The sequence below is a fragment of the Ruditapes philippinarum genome, unplaced genomic scaffold (genome assembly GCF_026571515.1).
Source record: "Ruditapes philippinarum isolate M1 unplaced genomic scaffold, ASM2657151v2 ctg10756_1_1_1_1, whole genome shotgun sequence".
Lineage (NCBI taxonomy): Eukaryota > Metazoa > Mollusca > Bivalvia > Venerida > Veneridae > Ruditapes > Ruditapes philippinarum.
Window position 1 is genome coordinate 8,469 of NW_026857261.1, and position 19,890 is coordinate 28,358.

The following is a 19,890-nucleotide window of genomic DNA, read 5'->3' on the forward strand; positions in this document are numbered from 1 at the left end:
CAAATATCTTATTCTAGCATTCTTGCCTCTGTCAGCAGCAGATGTAAGATTCTTAATATTACATGTACAACGGTAAAGATACAATTAAACTTATAAAATGTGCCCTCGTACCGAGAGTACTGCTCAGATTACTATTCTTAGGCGTTTATCACTCGTATCAACTTGCTATAACTGCCTCATCTTCGAATTTTTTTTTTAGGTGGGGATTAAATTTTAGAAAAGCTTTAAATTTGTTGAACCCCAAAAATTGCAAAGGGTATTTTCTTGCTTAAAAAACAAGGCTCATCCCTGCATTTGAATTGTCCGAAATCCTCAATTATTTTCCCAGGTTTTTACACTTGTATACTTGTTAAAGCCCAGTCTTCAGAATTAAAAAAAAGGAAGAAAAATGTGTATTGACTTTAAGTAACAAAGAAGTGATGCAATTTTTAAATCACATTAACAAAAACTCCGGAGGTATGTAAGTTAAGATAAAAAAAATGTAAATATTCATAAAATTAGGCATACCCAATATAAAACTTTAAAAAAAAATTCTTTGTAAAAAAAAATACTGTAAAATCCCTATTAAACCCCCCTGGGGGCTTATCATTTTCCAAAAGGGGGCTATTATTACAACACATTTTTTCCTTAATCCAAAAATCATTGTGTTAGCAAGGTTGATAATAGCATTAAAATAGTTAGTTTTAAAGTTCATATGATACATGTTTGTGTTTACTATAAAATAAAATGAATTCTGAAGGATTTGCATAAAATTATGGATTTACTCATGAGTTCAGCACTAATGAGTAGACTTTTTTCATATCAAAAACCCACAGGGCCTTTATTAGGGGAGGGGCGTTTATTAGTTTTACGGTACTTTAACATGTGGCCAACATCTTAGTAGTATGACTACTAATAAATCTGGCCAACATCCAGCTGTAGGCAGGTAAACTGCTAACAAATCTGGCCAATATCTAGGTGGCATAGTAAAGTAATTGCATTTTATAGTCTAAGTTTCATGCTTACGCACGTTCACCGACTTTACAGCTATTACCCCTGGTCATCGGGCTACTGGTATCTATCTATCAATCTCCCTGGGGAGTCTTTTAACTCCGCTTAGTGCAGCCGACACTTTGGCGTAACGGAATTATACCACCCTCGCAGGTACCCATTTACACCTGGGTGAAGTGAAGCAATCGCAGGTAAATTTCTTGCTCAAGGAAATTAGCAGTGCCCCTGGTGGGGTTCGAACCCGGGACCTCTCGATCCCTAAGCGCTCGTCCTACCACTGGACTACTGCTCCTACATAGCTACAACCTATCTGGCCAACATCAAGGCAGCAGGATTTCTGATAAATCTGGCCAACATCCAGCTGTCGGCAGGTAAACTGCTAACAAATCTGGCCAATACCTAGGTGGCATAGCTACAACCTATCTGGCCAACATCAAGGCAGCATGATGTCTGATAAATCTGGCCAACATCCAGCTACAAAATATGCAGGGCTTCTGTTAATGGAAGTTAGTTGGGAGTCATTTACTCCTTGATTTTAGCTTGTGACTTCCAAAATCTAATACCTTTTCCTTCTTTATCTATAAAAATTTAATGTGACTTCCAATAACAGAGATTTTGCAGTCTCTGACTCCAGAAATATGGCCAAAATGTGTACACATCCAGGCAGTATAACAGCCAACATATCTTATTATATAAGACAGACAAGAAGAACGTTGAGTGAATAAGTTTTAATAGTACATGTATTTCCATATTGCACATAATTTGTCAATAAGTATATCATCACATAAATAATCAAGGATTTTAAACAACCCAAAATCTCATTTGCCTGTGTACACATGTCATTGTAACAATAGTCTGAAATTCTATCTAAGACCATTTCTTATGAGAACAATTATATTAACAAATAAAAAATGCATAGTAAAATATAAGCCCCATAATATATAAAACTTTAAAAAAAAAAGCTTATATTTTTCCATACAGGACCAAAAGAGTTAAAACTATAACAGGTATGGTAAAATTTGAGCCCCTCACCCATTCCATAGGGGACTTACATTTTAAACAAGAGGGCCATGATGGCCCTGTGGTTGCTCACCTGTATAAAGGCCCCCGGAGCAGGGCCGGTTTAAACCCAAGGGCTTTCATTTGAACAAACTTGGAAGTAAGGCCCCCATCATTACACCTTTAAACGGATTCGTTTCGTTTTACCACCAAAGGAACATTCGTGTGAAGTTTGGATGAAATTGGCTTAGTGGTTTATGAGGAGATGTCATTTAAAGTAAAAGTTTACGGACAGACGGACGACGGACGAAAAGCGATCACAAAAGCTCACCCTGTCGCTTTGTGACAGGTGAGCTAAAAACATTGTGTTCCTTATTTATCATTAAAATTTCACACGCCTATTTCACAATATGACTTAGTTATTGGTAAAATTTCTTACTCCTATTTTACAAAAATACTTAGTTATTGGCAAAATTTCATACTCCTATTTTACAAAAATACTTAGTTATTGGTAAAATTTCATACTCATATTTTACAATATTACTTAGTTATTGGTAAAATTTCATACTTCTATTTTACAATATTACTTAGTTATTGGTAAAATTTCATACTTCTATTTTACAATATTACTTAGTTATTGGTAAAATTTCATACTCCTATTTTACAAAAATACTTAGTTATTGGTAAAATTTCATACTCCTATTTTACAATATTACTTAGTTATTGGTAAAATTTCATACTCCTATTTTACAATATTACTTAGTTATTGGTAAAATTTCATACTTCTATTTTACAATATTACTTAGTTATTGGTAAAATTTCATACTCTTATTTTACAATATTACTCAGTTATTGGTAAAATTTCATACGCCTATTTTACAATATTACTTAGTTATTGGTAAAATTTCATACTTCTATTTTACAATATTACTTAGTTATGGTAAAATTTCATACGCCTATTTTACAATATTACTTAGTTATTGGTAAAATTTCATACTTCTATTTTACAATATTACTTAGTTATTGGTAAAATTTCATACTCCTATTTTACAATATTACTTAGTTATTAGTAAAATTTCATACTCCATTTCTAAAAATGGAAGCTGGACAAATCCATTACTCAAATTCAGCAGACACTTCACATTCAAATTCTCACAACACTTTCAATCTTGTCAATCAATATTTTTAGTCAGTAAAGCAAAAACAAAATATCCTAATCTTATCTTCTAACATACCTGTTTTTCATCCCAGTCTTTCAGGTAAAATTTCTTTCCTGTGAAAAATAATACTGCTTGCATTCTTATAAAAACACAAAGTTAAAAATTATAAAGCTATATATGATGACATATTTTTATGAAATTTATAATTGTTTCCACTATCTTATGGCTGATTCTCAAATGAGTTTTCACATAGAATGTCTCTATTATTTCTTGCATATCAGATTGAATTTTCTGCTGTTTTCACCGGTGCTAGAAAAACCTGTCTTAACACCCACTGTGTAAGACAAGTCATCTACTTATAAAGAAAACACTCCAACTTGCTTTTTATAATTGAACTGTGTGCTTAAGATGATTTTACCACTTTGAATGAACTTTTTACACAAATATAAGAAAAAAATGCAAGAAAAAAATGCTAAATGAAAATACTTAATTTTCAAAAATTCTTTCTGATATACGATGTAATATAATATGCAAGAAAAAGAATCATCAAACTTTGACTGCTCTCACAGATGGTAACCAACTACTGTCACAGTTTGGAACCGACTTATCACAGATTGGAACCAACTGTTGTCACATATAGGAAACGACTGTGATTCCCATCTGCATCAGCCTACAGTTTATTTTTTCTGTTGGAAAAAACAATTCTGTGTTGTTTCAAACTAAGTATTTCAGTAATTTTATCTTGGAAAAGTGCATCATATCACTGTTAAGCCTTCTTAAAAACAGCGTCCTGAGAATTATTTATGGTGATCTTCGTTTTTAGAAAGATCGGGAAACAAATTTATGAATTTAAATATAGACAGTAGACCAGTATATTAGAGGTATTGAGAGATTTCCTGAAATTTTATGTATTTTATCGTTAGCAAATATCATTTTCCAACTTGATTCTTTTAATTTGACAATTATATGAAACAATTTATATATTAAAAATAACATATTTAAACTTTAGAATAGCTGAATAATGTAAGTTAACAGAATAAGATGTTCTTAAAACATAATATTATTTAAGTAGGATTATAAGCTATTAGCAATAATTTTGTGCTAAATAATAATGCCATTGGTTCTAAACGATAAATATAAAATGTTTCTTTTATTCTTTTTTCACAGTTCAAACAATAATTTCGTATTACAGACAGCATATAAGTATATAGCTTTATACACTTTAACATACATATATTTTATTATTTACACAAAAATACTAACCCAAGTGAAATAAAAAGAATATATATTTACACAAAACATCTGGAATTACCTTTTTGATTATACATCTATATCACAGATAGAGTTTTGATAATTTTTGCACTGTAGGGAAGACAGGTGATTGCCATAAAAATAAAATTCACAGTTGAAAAAACAAAAACAAAAAACTTTTACAAAAATAAAGTACAAGAATTTTAGCTAAGTCATACAATTTACTCATTGTACATGCACCACAGCCCTGATTTACAAAGAAAATTGATGTTCAAAATTACATCAATCAAAAATAAAAATACTCACAAATGAATAAAAAAATTCTTTTACAGGACAGTTGTACAACCTTTTAAGTCCAATTATGCCCTAAATATGATATCAAGTTCATTTCTTAAAACACTTTTTAATGCAAGAGTCCTGTTACAACCTCTAAAAATATACCCATTTACCATAAAGCTGAACCACCTTTTAACTTACCGGTATTTTGCTTCTTGGCCATTTAATTAAGTATTTTATATGGCAGTCAAAATACCACTTTGATATCATTATGCTACTATTATAAAAGATTATTTCACATTTTGTACTACTAACTTCTGGTCATAAACATCTAGTATGCATTAAAACCATTTTCATTTTTAAAATGTTATCTAATATATGTTTACACTTTCTTAATTGGAAAAACAAAAATTTCTAGGACATAATTTGCCATTATCTATTGCAATTAAAACTACATCTTAAATTTTTTTTTACAACATACGATTACATTTTTGATGATCAAATATAATTCAACTCTTTTATCACAAATGTCACAATAAAAAATTATAATATCACCTTAAAAATAACAAATATAATGTAGGTTTAAAAATGTCTTAACAACTGTCAACTATTGCCATAAAATTATATTATATTTAGAGAATAAATACTAAAAATGCCATAACAACCTTCATATTTTGCCATAAAATTACATTACTTTTAGAGAAAAAAAAACTAAACAAACTAAAAATGCCATTACAACCCAGTGATTTAAATTGTATTGCACAACTCACACTTGACAAGGCCTTCACTCTTCTTTTATAACACTCTGAAATATTATGTGTACACACATGCCTAGGGATTTAACTTAAGATTTGCAATGAAAAATTAAACCCCTTTTAACAAAATTGCAATCGCAAAATAATTAAAGAAATTACCTTAAATGTTATGAATTTAAATTACTCTTGGTGGCAATAAAAATGAAATGTTATACAAAGATTGATAGTTAATTTGCATTTGAAAGTGGGACTCACTTTAATACATGTAACAGTTAATAAAAACAACATTTGACAAAAATAAAAACAACAATAAAAGCACATTACATGTAACAGGAATGTGAAATCTTGGAAAATGTTTCACAACATCATGAAACATGTAAAACTGTTGAAACTTGCTGAGGAAAAAGAATACAATGTTTTTTATCACATAATTTTTCAAACTATTTCTTTACTGAAAAAACTATTAAAATGGCAAGTAGTTTTAGTTAATTTTGACCATCCCAAAATTTCTGAATAGTCTGGACTAAATTCAGTGAACCTGAATTCTATATAAGACCTAAATCATAAAAAACAATGGTTACACATTACATAATATAATCTAATATCACATATCATTAATCTACAGCCTGATGTTCCACGGCAGGAATCCTATATGTAGGGCTTTTTGTTTCTCTATGTTTAAATGAGACTCCCCGAACAGGTTCATTCCAGTCTTGCACCGTACCACGTGACAACAGGAAGTATAGCACTGCACCAGAGAGATACACTGCAGCTGCGATGTAAAACACAATTTGCCACTGGTCCCGTGTGTCCTGAAAAAAGAACATTTCATTCAATTAAACCAAAACCATATGAATTTATGTAATGGATTTGCCCTGTTTTTGAATTTGGAGCAGTTATTTGTCCATTCAAAGTTAAAGGGATTCAATATGAAAATACAAAAAATGAGCCACCAATAGTATAGAGCCTTGTCAAACCTGGGCAGAATCTTCACTAGTGGAAAGTTCTAATCTTTTTAGTCAAAGAATGTAAGAGTTATTATAAGTTATTTCAATAATAATAAATAAAATGATGAAATAAAAAACTTATCATAGAAACCTGGATATCAGCCTATCTCTCAGAAGCCGTGTAATAAAAATTAAAATGGTAAACACTTTAGACTAGGATTGATGGGGTCTGAGTAAAAATGTAAGGTGCAGCATCAGTAATGCCCCCTAGCACCAGATGTAGCAGTATTCTATCTTAAACTGAAAATGTTAGCTTCTGAAGGATCAGAAAAGTATAACAATACTGTGATTAAATATGGGGCAAGATTTAACAGCTAAATAACGAAAATTTACATGATACACAGACTGCAAAACAACACAGTTTATCAAATTATGTTTCCCATACATGCCATAATGTCCCGGATGTCTGGGAAAGTCCCGGAAATAAAGTGTCTGTCCCGGAGATGATTTATGTCCCGGTAAACAGTTTCCCCTATATAAGCTTCATCAGTTGATATGATAAATAACAAAGGAAATGACATAAACTTACCAAACATACATCTACGTTAATAGACACCACATTTGGCATGTAAAAATAAACATTATAAAAGAAAATAAATCATCTATTACTGTTTTATACAATATGTTAAAAAGATCACAAACCAACACAAGTTCATCGAAACATGTTTCACTTTAATAAGCTTCATCAGCTGATATGAAAGTTTAGAAACGTATTAAAAATATTATCCTAAAAACATCATTAATAGCTAATTTGATATTTGGGAAGAAAAAAAAATCAGTAATATTCTGAATTATACCTAATAAATTTCATTATGTTTTCATAAAAAGTTCTAATAACTTTGCTCATTATCCCTGGGTTTTAATATTTTTGCACATATATGGTATTAGTATTATTATTAATAATATTCAGAGGCCATTATTTGGAAAGTTTATTAATAAAATCAAAACTAATAAGAAAATCCTATGCCAAGACTTGCAAAGGTTTCATAAATAGCCATTTTTCCCCGAGATTATTTCATTAGTTTATTCTTTTACTATTAAAATTTTGTAATCAGAAAATTTAAATTAAGGGAAGCCTAGCTAAAACTTCAAATATTTTTAGACCACTGGCAAGTGGTTTGAAGTCAATGACCTTAACCACTCAGTCAATGACTTTATAGTGTTTCAACAAATATAAGTACTGAATGGTTTGATTATTTCATTAGTTCATTCTTTTACTTTTAAAATTTTGTAATCAGAAAATTTAAATTAAGGGAAGCCTAGCTAAAACTTCAAATATCTTTAGACCATGGCTTTACTGCGTAGTTTACAAATTCATTTTCAGAAGGCACATTGAAATTTTTCAAACCTTTGCAAATACATTTTTTTTGTATTAACATCTTTACTTTAATAACTATTTGTTGTGGGTTTAATGTTGCACCAAAACTTTTATGGTCACATGATGACCTTTCAGCTTTACTGGTGAAGGAAAACTGTAGGTGCCTCTCCAGTTATAACTTCAGGCACAAGTGAGCATCTGAGTAGAACCACTGACATTCAGTAATCTAGCTCGATAGCTTCCTTACATGAAAGATTCTTATGTTTCTGGAAGGATTTGAACCCACAACAGTGACGGGTAAGTGGTTTGAATTCAACAGCCTTAACCACTCAGCCAAAGACTTAATAGTCTTTTAACTAATATAAGTAAGTACTGAATAGTTTGATACAGCCGCTATCTTTATTGCACATATTAGTGTAAGGGTTGAGGTGGCTTTGTGGTTGAGGTGTCTGCCACTCAATCTAGATAGTGTTTGTGCCCTTCTGGAGTCACAACCATATTACCAATTACAAGTTATCTGCACAATTAAGCTTAATATAAAACAATGTTCAAACTAATTTAACAATTAAAACACATTATATCTATAATTTATCATTTATTTTTATTCCTGGCCAAACTCGTAATGTTCTATAAACAGCCAAGCCAAATAATTCCATGGCCTAGTGGTTAAGGGTTAAGTCTCTCAACCCAGGGGTTGCAGATTTCAGGCCTACCCTGGGCCATGCCAATGTTTTTCTATATCACACCACTTGTTTGTTCCCATAGGCAGAGTTGAATATGATTAGTATAAGTTGCAAAACTTGTTTCAAAAACATATACTAATAACCGAATGTTGAATGATTGATAATAAATTAAAAATATTTCTGTTACATGTTTATGAGTCAGCCAGCCAACCACTGCAGGTCCTAAGAAACCAGGGATAGTAGCCCAGGTGTTAGACATTCCCATTAGCACTCCTGTAAGTAACAAATAACAAAAAAATTATATTTCTACATAAACTGAATGTTTGCAAAATATCTACAAAGATATATATGATCAGGATCTATACATTTGATATAAAAAAAGAGTTAAAGACAACAGCACCTTACCATCAAATTTCATTATTTAAAACTGTATTAATTTATGACATTGACAATGTCTAAATGTTATTATAGACAATTATGTCTAAATGTTATTACAAACAATAATGACTAAATGATATTACAGAAAATAATGTAAAAATGACTTTTTAGAAAATAATGTCAATGTCAAAACAGAGAAGATTGTCTAAATGTTATCACAGACAAATGGCATTACATAGAATAATGTCTAAATGACATTACAGACAATAATGTCTGAATAACATTACAGATAATAATGTCTAAAGAAAATGTTGAAAGGACATTACATAGATTCATGTCTAAATGACATTACAGAGAATAATGTCTAAATGACATTACAGACAAACATGTCTAAATTACATAACAGAGAATAATGTTTGAATGACATTATTGACAGTAATGTCTAAATGTTATTACAAACAATAATGTTTCAATGTTATTACAGATGATAATGTCTAAATGATACTACAGACAATGTCCCAATGTTATTACAGACATCAAAGGTATTATATTGGTCACAACACTGTACAGGTCATAATTATGGTTTCTTCCAAGCTTTGCTGGTACAGGGAGACCTCACAGGCTCTAGATGTACATTATTTCCTGGGTAGAACCATCAAGCAAGCTGGACATACAGATTATAGAAGATAGACTAACAGCTTGATTTAGACAAAGTAGTGTTGAATAACAATGAAGTGAGAAAATTCCCACGTTTTCACTTGTGCTTCACACTTGTCAAAATATTCCATTTTTCTTACTTCTCAGTGTCATTATTATAGCATATTCACTAACAAAAAAACACCTTTATTTTTCAAGCAAACTTACCAGCAAAGTTTGGAGACAGATCAATATGATTAACCTGGAATCCACCCATTGTGAAGCCCCCTGCTGTGAGACATAACACAAGCATGGCAACAGCTGCTGTCTGGTTACATCCAGCAAACTGTATAAGAATCATTGTGAGGCCAGGAACCGCAAGACCTGAAATATTGAAATCATTGTGAGGCCAGGAACTGCAAGACCTGAAATATTAAAATCATTGTGATGCCAGGAACCCCAAGACCTGAAATATTGAAATCTTTGTGAAGCAAGGAACCACAAGACCTGAAATATTTAAACCATTGTAAGGCCAGGAACCGCAAGACCTGAAATATTGAAATCATTGTGAAGCAAGGAACCACAAGACCTGAAATATTGAAATCATTGTGATGCCAGGAACTGCAAAACCTGACATATCTAAATCATTGTCAGGCCAGGAACCACAAGACCTGAACTATTTAAATCATTGTGAGGCCTAAAACCACAAGACCTGAAATATTTAAACCATTGTGAGGCCTAGAACCACATGACCTAACGTTCTATCTAGATCTTGCAAAATTATTTTTGAAACAATATATTATACAGATCTTAAAAATTTCATGTGAACAGGGTTCTATTAATTTATGTTTGAATTTATGGTGATCTTCATATTGAAATGTTCAAATCATTATCTCGATATAATTTAGACCTTTTAAATTTTTTGAATATTTGTTATTTAAGTTCTGTTATAATCTAAGACTTGGTAATTTATTATTTGAATACAGTCTTGATCTTGGTTGTTTATGTCTAAATGTAATTAGAACTTTGATATATATGCATAAATGTTGGTTATTTATTTGGATATTTGTCATTAATAACAAAATGTGTTGAGATTTTGGTCACTTATGACTGGATTTTGTCCGAAACCTAAAAGTGAATTGGTCCATACTGGAAAGTATGTAAAAACATAAAGTATTATGTCGATAGTATTTAATATCAAACTAAAAAAGAAGTGTGAGATACATGAATGGATACTACATATTTATATAAAGTATAGCAAATAATAAATTGTTCTAAAATCAAAAAATTGTTTTTTTTCATCAAATAAATGTCCATACTAAATCACGTAAAACTAGATGAACATTTTTTGTTCAAGAAATATTTTGTTAGAATATACAACTAATACGTTTCTATTGTTTTCATCAATATTTGAAATACTTATTGAAAATTTGCCCATTGTAGTTGACCAATCCACTTTAACCACTTGACCACAGTGGACCAAAGAGATAGAAAATGGTTAAATAAAATATATTCATACCAAAAACAGTGAATAATCTTCTAGTTGCCACGGTAGAAAGGTAGCCCTTGCTACGTAGATAATCAGCTGTAATTCCAGATGAGTTCTGACCTATCCAACAGCCCAAATATGGTAACGCTGATAACATACCATTCTGAAAGAAATAAAACATTCAACAAGTGAGCCAATACTTTTACAGTTTGTCAGATATACCTATTAAAATAAAACATGTTGAGTTGTCACTTTTTTCAATGTTATGTATATAAGATAATCATTTATACAATTTTTATCTCTTTATCTAACATTAGAGATTTATTTACTTCTTTATATAACATTACAGATTTCTTTATGTCTTTATCCAACATTACAGAATTCTTTATCTCTTTATCTAACATCACAGATTCATTTACCTCTTTTTCTAACATTACAGATTTCTTTTCCTCTTTATCCAACATTACAGATTTCTTTATCTCTTTATCTAACACAGTTTCTTTATCTTTTTATCTAACATTACATATTTCTTTATCTCTTTATCTAACATTACAGATTTCTTCAGCTCTTTATCTAACATTACAGATTTCTTAATCTTTTTATCCAACATGTCATATGAAATGCCATGACACCATGAACTTTCATGAAATATTCAATGGATGACACCACATAATTTTTGTGAAGATACAATTTGTGGAATACAGATAGTTGATCAGAAAATATGTATTAATTCTAATGATGTAATTTCATCAATGTATAATTTTTTTTATATAAAATTACATCTTGAATAAGATCTTACTATATTGATGAACTCACCTTCTCTATATCAAACTTTAGGATACTTTTCATATATAGATTGGTGTACATCAAACTTTAGGATATTTTTCATACAGCATGGTTTACTCACTGTCTTTATATCAAACTTTAGGATATTTTACATACAGCTTGGTTTTCTCACTGTCTTTATATCAAATTTTAGGATATTTTACATACAGCTTGGTTTACTCACGGTTTTTATATCAAACTTTAGGATATTTTTCATATAGCTTGGTAGTGTTGTAAGCATCGTATAAAAGCCCCAGTTGTTGGAGAAGTGAGCTATACAGACCGCCCACACTGCTGGACATCTCAGAATAGCTCCCCATGGTGTTGCAATATCCTGAAATAATCATACATACTGTATGTGTAAAAGCTTATCACCAGTTCAGTAAGCAGGATTATATAGAGGACTTGTTTTTGAGAAGAGAGGGAAGGAGGGATAGGGTTGGGTAGCAAAATCGCAGCGTTAAAGTGTACCCCCTCCCAGATGCATTTAACCTGTCTTGTTTATTTGCTGAACACTTGTGATCATCACATCAGTTAGGCTATGTCCTGATATAAAAGAGACATAAAAACCAAATGATCATTAGAAGTAATAAATTTCCAATATCTGCAATACCTCTTTCATACCAACACTTGATTCGATAAATTCTCGCTCTTCTCTAGAAATCTTAGGATGGTCTGCAGGAGTGTTATATGCAAACAATGTCCAAACCAGAAACCAAACACATGCAATACCACCTGAAATATTTGATGATAAACCATAAACATAGAATACCATGGTCTATAATATATCAAATAAAAAGCCATATACATGGAAAGTTTTCGGTAATATGCTGTATAAAATTAATTTATAAATGGACCTTAAATTCTTTTTATCAAATGTTTAAATTATAATCAAGTAACCATTAACCAATAAATCAAGAATTTAAGAACATATCATAAAATCAAGAATTTTTAAACTTATTCAAAATTGAAGTATTTTCACACAGATTGATTGATTGATTGATGTATTTTTTTTTGGACCGGGTGGTCAAGGATAACCTACGAAAGTGCAAGCACTTATTTCCAGTAGGGTCCTTACCTCAGCAGACTCTAGAGGCAGCTATGAGATACAAGAGAGTCTGGGAACCAGTCCCTAGCTCTTATTGAATAGACCACTTGGTTCTTTTACATGCCAAGTGTATAGCACTGATACATGCAATGATAACCTGGGTTTGTTACCAGTACACCTCTAGGTAGGTGGGAAACACTGAAAGTCTGTCTGAAAAATTCCAAGGGTGTTACCCAGGATCCAACCCGGAACCTCAGGAGTGACAGTCTGTGGTCTAACCAACTGAGCTATTGCGCCACAGACTAAGATATATTTCTGTTCAACACCATTGTACTGTCAAAAAGGTCAGACTTACCAAAGACATAGAATACTGAGGGCCATCCACCAGCAAATGTTTTCTGATCGCACAACCAACCAGAAATTGGCAGAGCAAACACTGTCCCTAGTTGAGCTCCTATAATGAAACGAAAAACTGATGCCTTAATATGAATTCAAGTTGATTAAAAATAAATATACTTTCATCAAACTGATTCTGGTGCTGGCTTAAGATAAATAAATCAGAATTTAGTCCTTATCCTAAGGGACCCAAATGTACCAGAAGGAGCCAGGCTAGCCTATAAATCCATGCAGTCTATCATGGCTCTCCACTGTCAAAATGAATTTTTTATCATAATATTTCAAAAATTAGTTGTTAATGGACAGTCTAAACATGCAGTACTAATGCTTGTCTGTTAAAATGGGATATAAGTCCAAAAACATTGCCGTCAAAAGTATGTCCCTAATGGTTTAACAATTGCATCTTGTCATGATAAGACAGTATTCCAAGTTTCATGTCGATGAGCTTAAAAAAAGTTTGAATTATTGGCTACATTAAATTTTTTACATGAAAACAAAATGCCTCCCAAGCATTACCATAGTTGCTAGACTTTTCTTTGTTTGTTTTTTTTTCTAAAAATGGAAGCTCTTAAAATGTTAAGGGTTAAATCTAAAGCAAGTAAGGCATTGTTTTAAATTATTTGTACCTTTCAATGTCGACAAGAGGAGTATTATACTGTCCAATCCACTTTACCACTTATTTGTACACCCATCATTGGAATATGCAAACCTAGGTCACTCAGAAGGTTCGAGTATAATGTTACTTGACATTTAACAAATTGCAACACATTTATTATATTCTGTGGTATTTTGTTGACATAATATATACATGGACCAAGTATCATTTAAGGTTCTAGCATGGTATAGGATAAATAGATAAATGCACCGTGTCAGTTTGAATTGAGAAGCAAAACATACCTGCATATGAGAATCCAGCAAGCTTTGATCTTTCATACAGTGGAGCCCATTTGCCCCACATAGCATGCATAGCAGGAAATGTCACACCCTGTAAAAAAACAGAACATACCACTTTGATTATAAATTTTGGTTTGACATTGGAATCAATTCTCATTGTATCTTAACTTTGTTTATTTTCTTACATGTAGAGTTTTTATCCATATTATAAACAAGAAGTGAAAAATAAGCATTTGTTAAGGTTAAAAGTTCCAGTAATTCCTGAAAAAATTCACATGCAAATTTACTCAGGGCTTCTGCAAAGTGATCAGTTTGGGATCATTTCATCTTTGACTTGACTGTAATATTTTTCCATCTTTACATATATAATATTACTCACAATATCAGAGATTTTGCAGCCTCTGACTTCAAAAATTTTGAAATAAATGCAAGCCCTGGGAAGACATAATGTTACTTCAGTTGACGATATCAATGTCACATGCCCTATTGTGACATGATTTTACTCCAGTTGACAATATCAATGTCACATGCCCTTTTATGATATGATGTCATTTCAGTTGACAATATCAATGTCAAATACACTGATCAATGATGCTTCATTTAATGCAAATTTAAGCTCCAGAAATAAATATCGTTTTTCCTCTCTGTTTTTAATGTTTAGATAATTGATAAACATTATGTTTGATCCTCATTTTGTAAAGATGGCAGCATTAAATGTGAAATGATTTGTTGCCTTCCATTAAAACTACTGAAGAACTTTTAACTTTACTAATATCAAAATGCTCAAGATTATTCAGTAGGGGGGGGGGGGGGGGTAAGTTTATTAACTGTATGGTTGTTCGGGCTTTATGGGCCTTTAACTATCAGGTAGACACCTTTGATGATACTTTAAATGCAGTATTTATTGATACAATTATCCATATACATGTGTATATACCTCTCCTAGTCCCTCCAGCACTCTAACTGCAATAAAGACTCCTACATGGTACCGTGCAGCTATTGGTGTTACCAGTGTAAGCACCGATGTACATAACACACCTAGCCCAAACAGCCACTTAGCCCCAAACTTCTCAGCCATCCAACCCCCTGGGATCTGTGTAAGAATGTAACCATAGAAGAATGATCCAAGAATGTAGTCCTGTAGATCTGTACTCCAGTCAAACTCTCCTTCCTGTAAAATATAAAGGATTTCTTGAGGGTTTGGTGCAAAATAGCTGTAACTCATATAATATAATGAAGGAATTATGTCCATTATTTATTTTTTTGTTTGAAGTGAATATGACTTGTATATATATATATGTATATTTATAATAGTGCAAATAAATGTCTCGAAAACTGATTGGCTTAAACACTGCATACTATGCTGTATACATATATATACCATAAAAATGGTTGTCAGACATATTTTCAATCATAATTGTACAGAAAAAGACTTTATTTTCTTTTGGATATCAATCAAATTCATGCATTTGTTTTACTTTATCAAAGATTACACTAACTGTTTCTGTTTACATCTGAAACCATGTGGTGGAACTGCTTCAATCCTTATTAACTCAGAGGTTATTATGCATAATAGCCGAGGATGTTCTGATTAAGACAGATTACATTAGACGTTCAACAACTGCGTGAAAATCTGACATAATCTTATTGTGCATCATTTTTAATTAATTTTCTTATTGTGCATCATTTTTCAATGAAAACAGTCTTAATTTGCTGTTTTATTTTCAACTTCTTGTCAATATTAAAAACTTGTTATACAAGCTGCTGACGGGAATTATATGGTAGAATTAATATAGCCTTACTGTCTACAAGCTAAAATTTATGACTAAAATAACAACTTAACAGGGCAAGCCTTACAAATGCTGTTTTTTTCCCCCCAAAATTATATAACATTTTGTGGTTATTCAACTTAATAATTAAATCCAGGCAATATTTGTGAAATAAGACCTTTACAAAAAAGACAGCACTATTTATACATTTAGTCATAATGACACCACAGCACTATTTTCGAAACATTCAGCTTTTAAAATAACATGTTTGTATTTAGTTTGAGGCATCTCAACTTTTTGTACAGACAGCAAATCTCAAATTTTGACTTGAATTTATTCTTCTTAATTGTCAGCACCTACATAATTATAACCTTCATTTAAAGAGTACTCAGAAGGGAAAAGAGTCAACTCGGCCCTATACCAACTCGGCACGGGTCAACTCGGCACGGGTCAACTCGGCCCACTTTACAAAATATATATAACGTATTTACTTTGCTTTGCATGTTGTTAAGGTAAATGAATAATAAGAATATCATATTATTATATAATTATACGTTGTACTTCTGCCGAAATAAAGTATATTTAGAAAACAAAGTTATTTATTTGTCTTGCAGATTCGATAAAATTAATATACATATAATAAAAATGTGTTTCCTGAGATGCATTTTGTTTATAAAGTAATTTTTAAAAAAAAAAAGAAACAAAAACTTGTTAACTTTATATCATGAGCTTATAATTGATTGCAGGTGGTCACTAATCAATTTTGAATTCATGAATGTCAATGAGTTAATCATAATTATCACCTAATTAATCGATATCCTTAACATACATATTGATTGATAATAACAGCCCATGACAATAAGAGTCCTTTAATGTCTTTTACCGATTTTTAAAAGTGGGCCGAGTTGACCCGTGCCGAGTTGGAATAGGGCCGAGCTGACTCGGGGGCCGAGTACGTTTTAGGGCCGAGCTGACCCGGATTCCTCAGAAGGCCTACTATAATCTTCATTGAAGGAGAGTAGTTTTTGTACGGAGGTGGAGAGTAGCTTTTTAAAGTAGGAGAGTAGTTTTTATTATAAAAAGGAGAGTACTGGTTTCATAAAAAGAAGTCTTTGTAAATAGAATAAGAGAAGTTTATGATAGTAGGAGAGTAGTTTTTGTTATAAGGAGAATAGTTTTTGTAAAGAGTAGTTTGTGTGTATAAAAGGAGAGTACATGTAAATTAGAGAGTAGTTTGTGAAAATAGGAGGAGAGTAGTTAGTGTAAATAGGAGGAGAGTAGTTTGTGTAAAATAGGAGGAGAGTAGTTAGTGTAAATCAGAGGAGAGTAGTTAGTGTAAATCGGAGGAGAGTAGTTTGTAAAAATTAGAGAGTAGTTTGTGTAAAAAGGAGGAGAGTAGTTTGTGTAAGGGGTAGTAGAATAGTTTTCGTAAAGGGTAGTTTGTATGAATAGAAAGAGAGCAGTTTATGTAGGGGGTAGTAGTATTTTTTGTAAGGAGAAGGAGAGCAGTTTTTTTGTTAAGAGTAGTTTGTTTAAATAGAGAGTAGCTTTGTAAGGAGAGTAGTTTTCTAAGGAAAAAATGTCCCCTAGCTCCAGACTTAATTTCATGTTGTTTTCTTGATCTCCTGTTATGGTAATACTTACATTAGTTTTGGTACTGTTGAGGTTGTGATCTTGGCACTCATCAGATGTAGAGTTCTGGTCATCTTTGTGCTGGGGTTTCACCATATCAACCATGGCAACGCTCAGGTTTACTCTCATACAGTATACATTGACAAAGCCAAAAAATGCTAGGAATGCCAGCGAATGTCTGTATCCCCATCCTGTTCAATGGATAATTTAATTTTAAGGTAAAAAATATTTTGATTTTATTCTTGGTCTCCCCCATCCCTGCCGCAATTAAAAATGAAGGTTCTAAGGTATGTATAAGGTAAGACTACCTTTTTTTATATATTAATATAATATTAATTAATACTTTATATATAATTCTACACAATTTTCTTATAGAAAAAAAATTGAAAAATCAAAATGGCAAATAGAAAGTCTAGGGTAGGGTTTTAAAGGGGGTAGGTTCAGGGAGACCGGAAACCATATTTTTTGTTTTTTGCCTTAACATCATTACATTTATCTCTAAGTTTACATAAAATTTAAGCTTAATACAATCACTGTACAGTATTGTTAATTGTTTGATAAATAATTTCTTAAGGTTGTATAAATCCTGATAGCTAGATTACAAATATTTGGCTCACCCTTAATATATATCATTGAAAATATAATCTTATATGCATGTAAATAAAGCTTTAGTTATATCAGGTTTTTACACAAAGCCAATATTTTTGGTTGGGTTTTAACTTGCACCAACACAGTATAGCTATGCTTGTGTGACATGGTTGATTGTCTGTCTTGTATCAAGAGGTCAGTGGTTCACATTCCTGTCAGTGCCTAAGGATTGTTTAAAGTTTACATTAATTTAAATTTTAAACTGTTTGAAACACTGTTTGTCAATCCCAGCACATGCATTTATACATTCTTATCATATATATCATTAAAAATTAATATAGGCTATTTTGAAATATTTTTTATATTCCAACGTCTAAGATAATTCCATTTCCCAGTTCGCAATGGGCATTTCTATAAAATAATTAAATTTATTTTTCAAAATAGTGATTAAAGCGGTATTTCTTCATTTTACACAGACACTAAGTCTTGTGGTGTGGAGCTCAAAACACCAATTAAATCCGAATGAAATTTATATTTGTCAATCCCAGCACATGCATTTATACATTCTTATCATATATATCATTAAAAATTAATATACTAGGCTATTTTGAAATATTTTTTATATTCCAATGTCTAAGATAATTCCATTTCCCAGTTCGCAATGGGCATTTCTATAAAATAATTAAATTTATTTTTCAAAATAGTGATTAAAGCGGTATTTCTTCATTTTACACAGACACTAAGTCTTGTGGTGTGGAGCTCAAAACACCAATTAAATCCGAATGAAATTTATATTTGTCAATCCCAGCACATGCATTTATACATTCTTATCATATATATCATTAAAAATTAATATACTAGGCTATTTTGAAATATTTTTTATATTCCAACGTCTAAGATAATTCCATTTCCCAGTTCGCAATGGACATTTCTATAAAATAATTAAATTTATTTTTCAAAATAGTGATTAAAGCGGTATTTCTTCCCAAAATTATATGAGGCTATGACCTCTTCCAATCTTCCAACCCTGATTTACATCAGACTGATCCCGATATAGGCTACACATGTACACATAGGAATTTCCCTAAAAAAAATGATGTATTTTTTGTTCAGATTGGCAGATGGACAATCATATTTAAAAATGAATAACGTGGTAGTGGTTAATAAACACAAATATACCGTACGGCTAGCCACTTCCTATACTTAACCGTGTATTTCAGAATGTGGAATAAGCCTACATGGAGACGAAATCCGAAATTACAGTACATCCGAAAACTATTATAGTTATTCAAAACAAAGCCGTATTTCTCACCTCTTTTTGTGGAAAATATGACCTCAATAAATACCTTTTGGAGGTTTTAATGCAACATTTGAAGATGTGCTTCCCAATAACGGAACTTTATCTTCAGTTTGAATCATTTTTGACATATTTCTTACTCAACTGACGTTCTCAATTGGGCTATTCCAGAAATTATCCGCACCCCCCCTATGGAAGAGGTATTTTTTTGTCCAAGGGGGGGGTATTTAAAAATTAGGTCCAAGGGGGTCATATTTCAGATAACACTGTCCAAGGGGGTATTGTTTTGAAAAAGACAGGTTGTATGGAAAATATTATTTGTCCAAGGGGTATGGAAGAGATGTCCAAGGGGGGTATTAAATTAGACAATTTGTCCAAGGGGATCATTTTTTTACTGATAAGTTGTCGAAGGCGCATGTATAAATGCTTGTCCAAGGGTTATGGGAAATATTATCTGTCCAAGGGGTATGGAAGAGATGTCCAAGGGGGTATTTTAGAC

At 31.6% G+C, this 19,890-nt stretch overlaps 1 protein-coding gene across 1 annotated transcript; it reads right to left on the bottom strand.

The window, feature by feature from the left end:
- Positions 1-966: 966 nt before the first annotated feature.
- LOC132749213 (sialin-like) lies at positions 967-19,551 on the bottom strand. The gene is made up of 11 exons (XM_060738930.1): positions 19,441-19,551; positions 17,519-17,697; positions 15,043-15,276; positions 14,109-14,196; positions 13,171-13,269; positions 12,381-12,502; positions 11,952-12,101; positions 10,973-11,105; positions 9,682-9,837; positions 8,627-8,712; positions 967-6,243 (listed from the first exon to the last, which is right to left on the bottom strand). The coding sequence occupies exons 1-11, from the start codon at positions 19,520-19,522 to the stop codon at positions 6,046-6,048; spliced, it is 1,527 nt and encodes a 508-aa protein (XP_060594913.1). The 5' UTR covers positions 19,523-19,551; the 3' UTR covers positions 967-6,045.
- Positions 19,552-19,890: the final 339 nt, after the last annotated feature.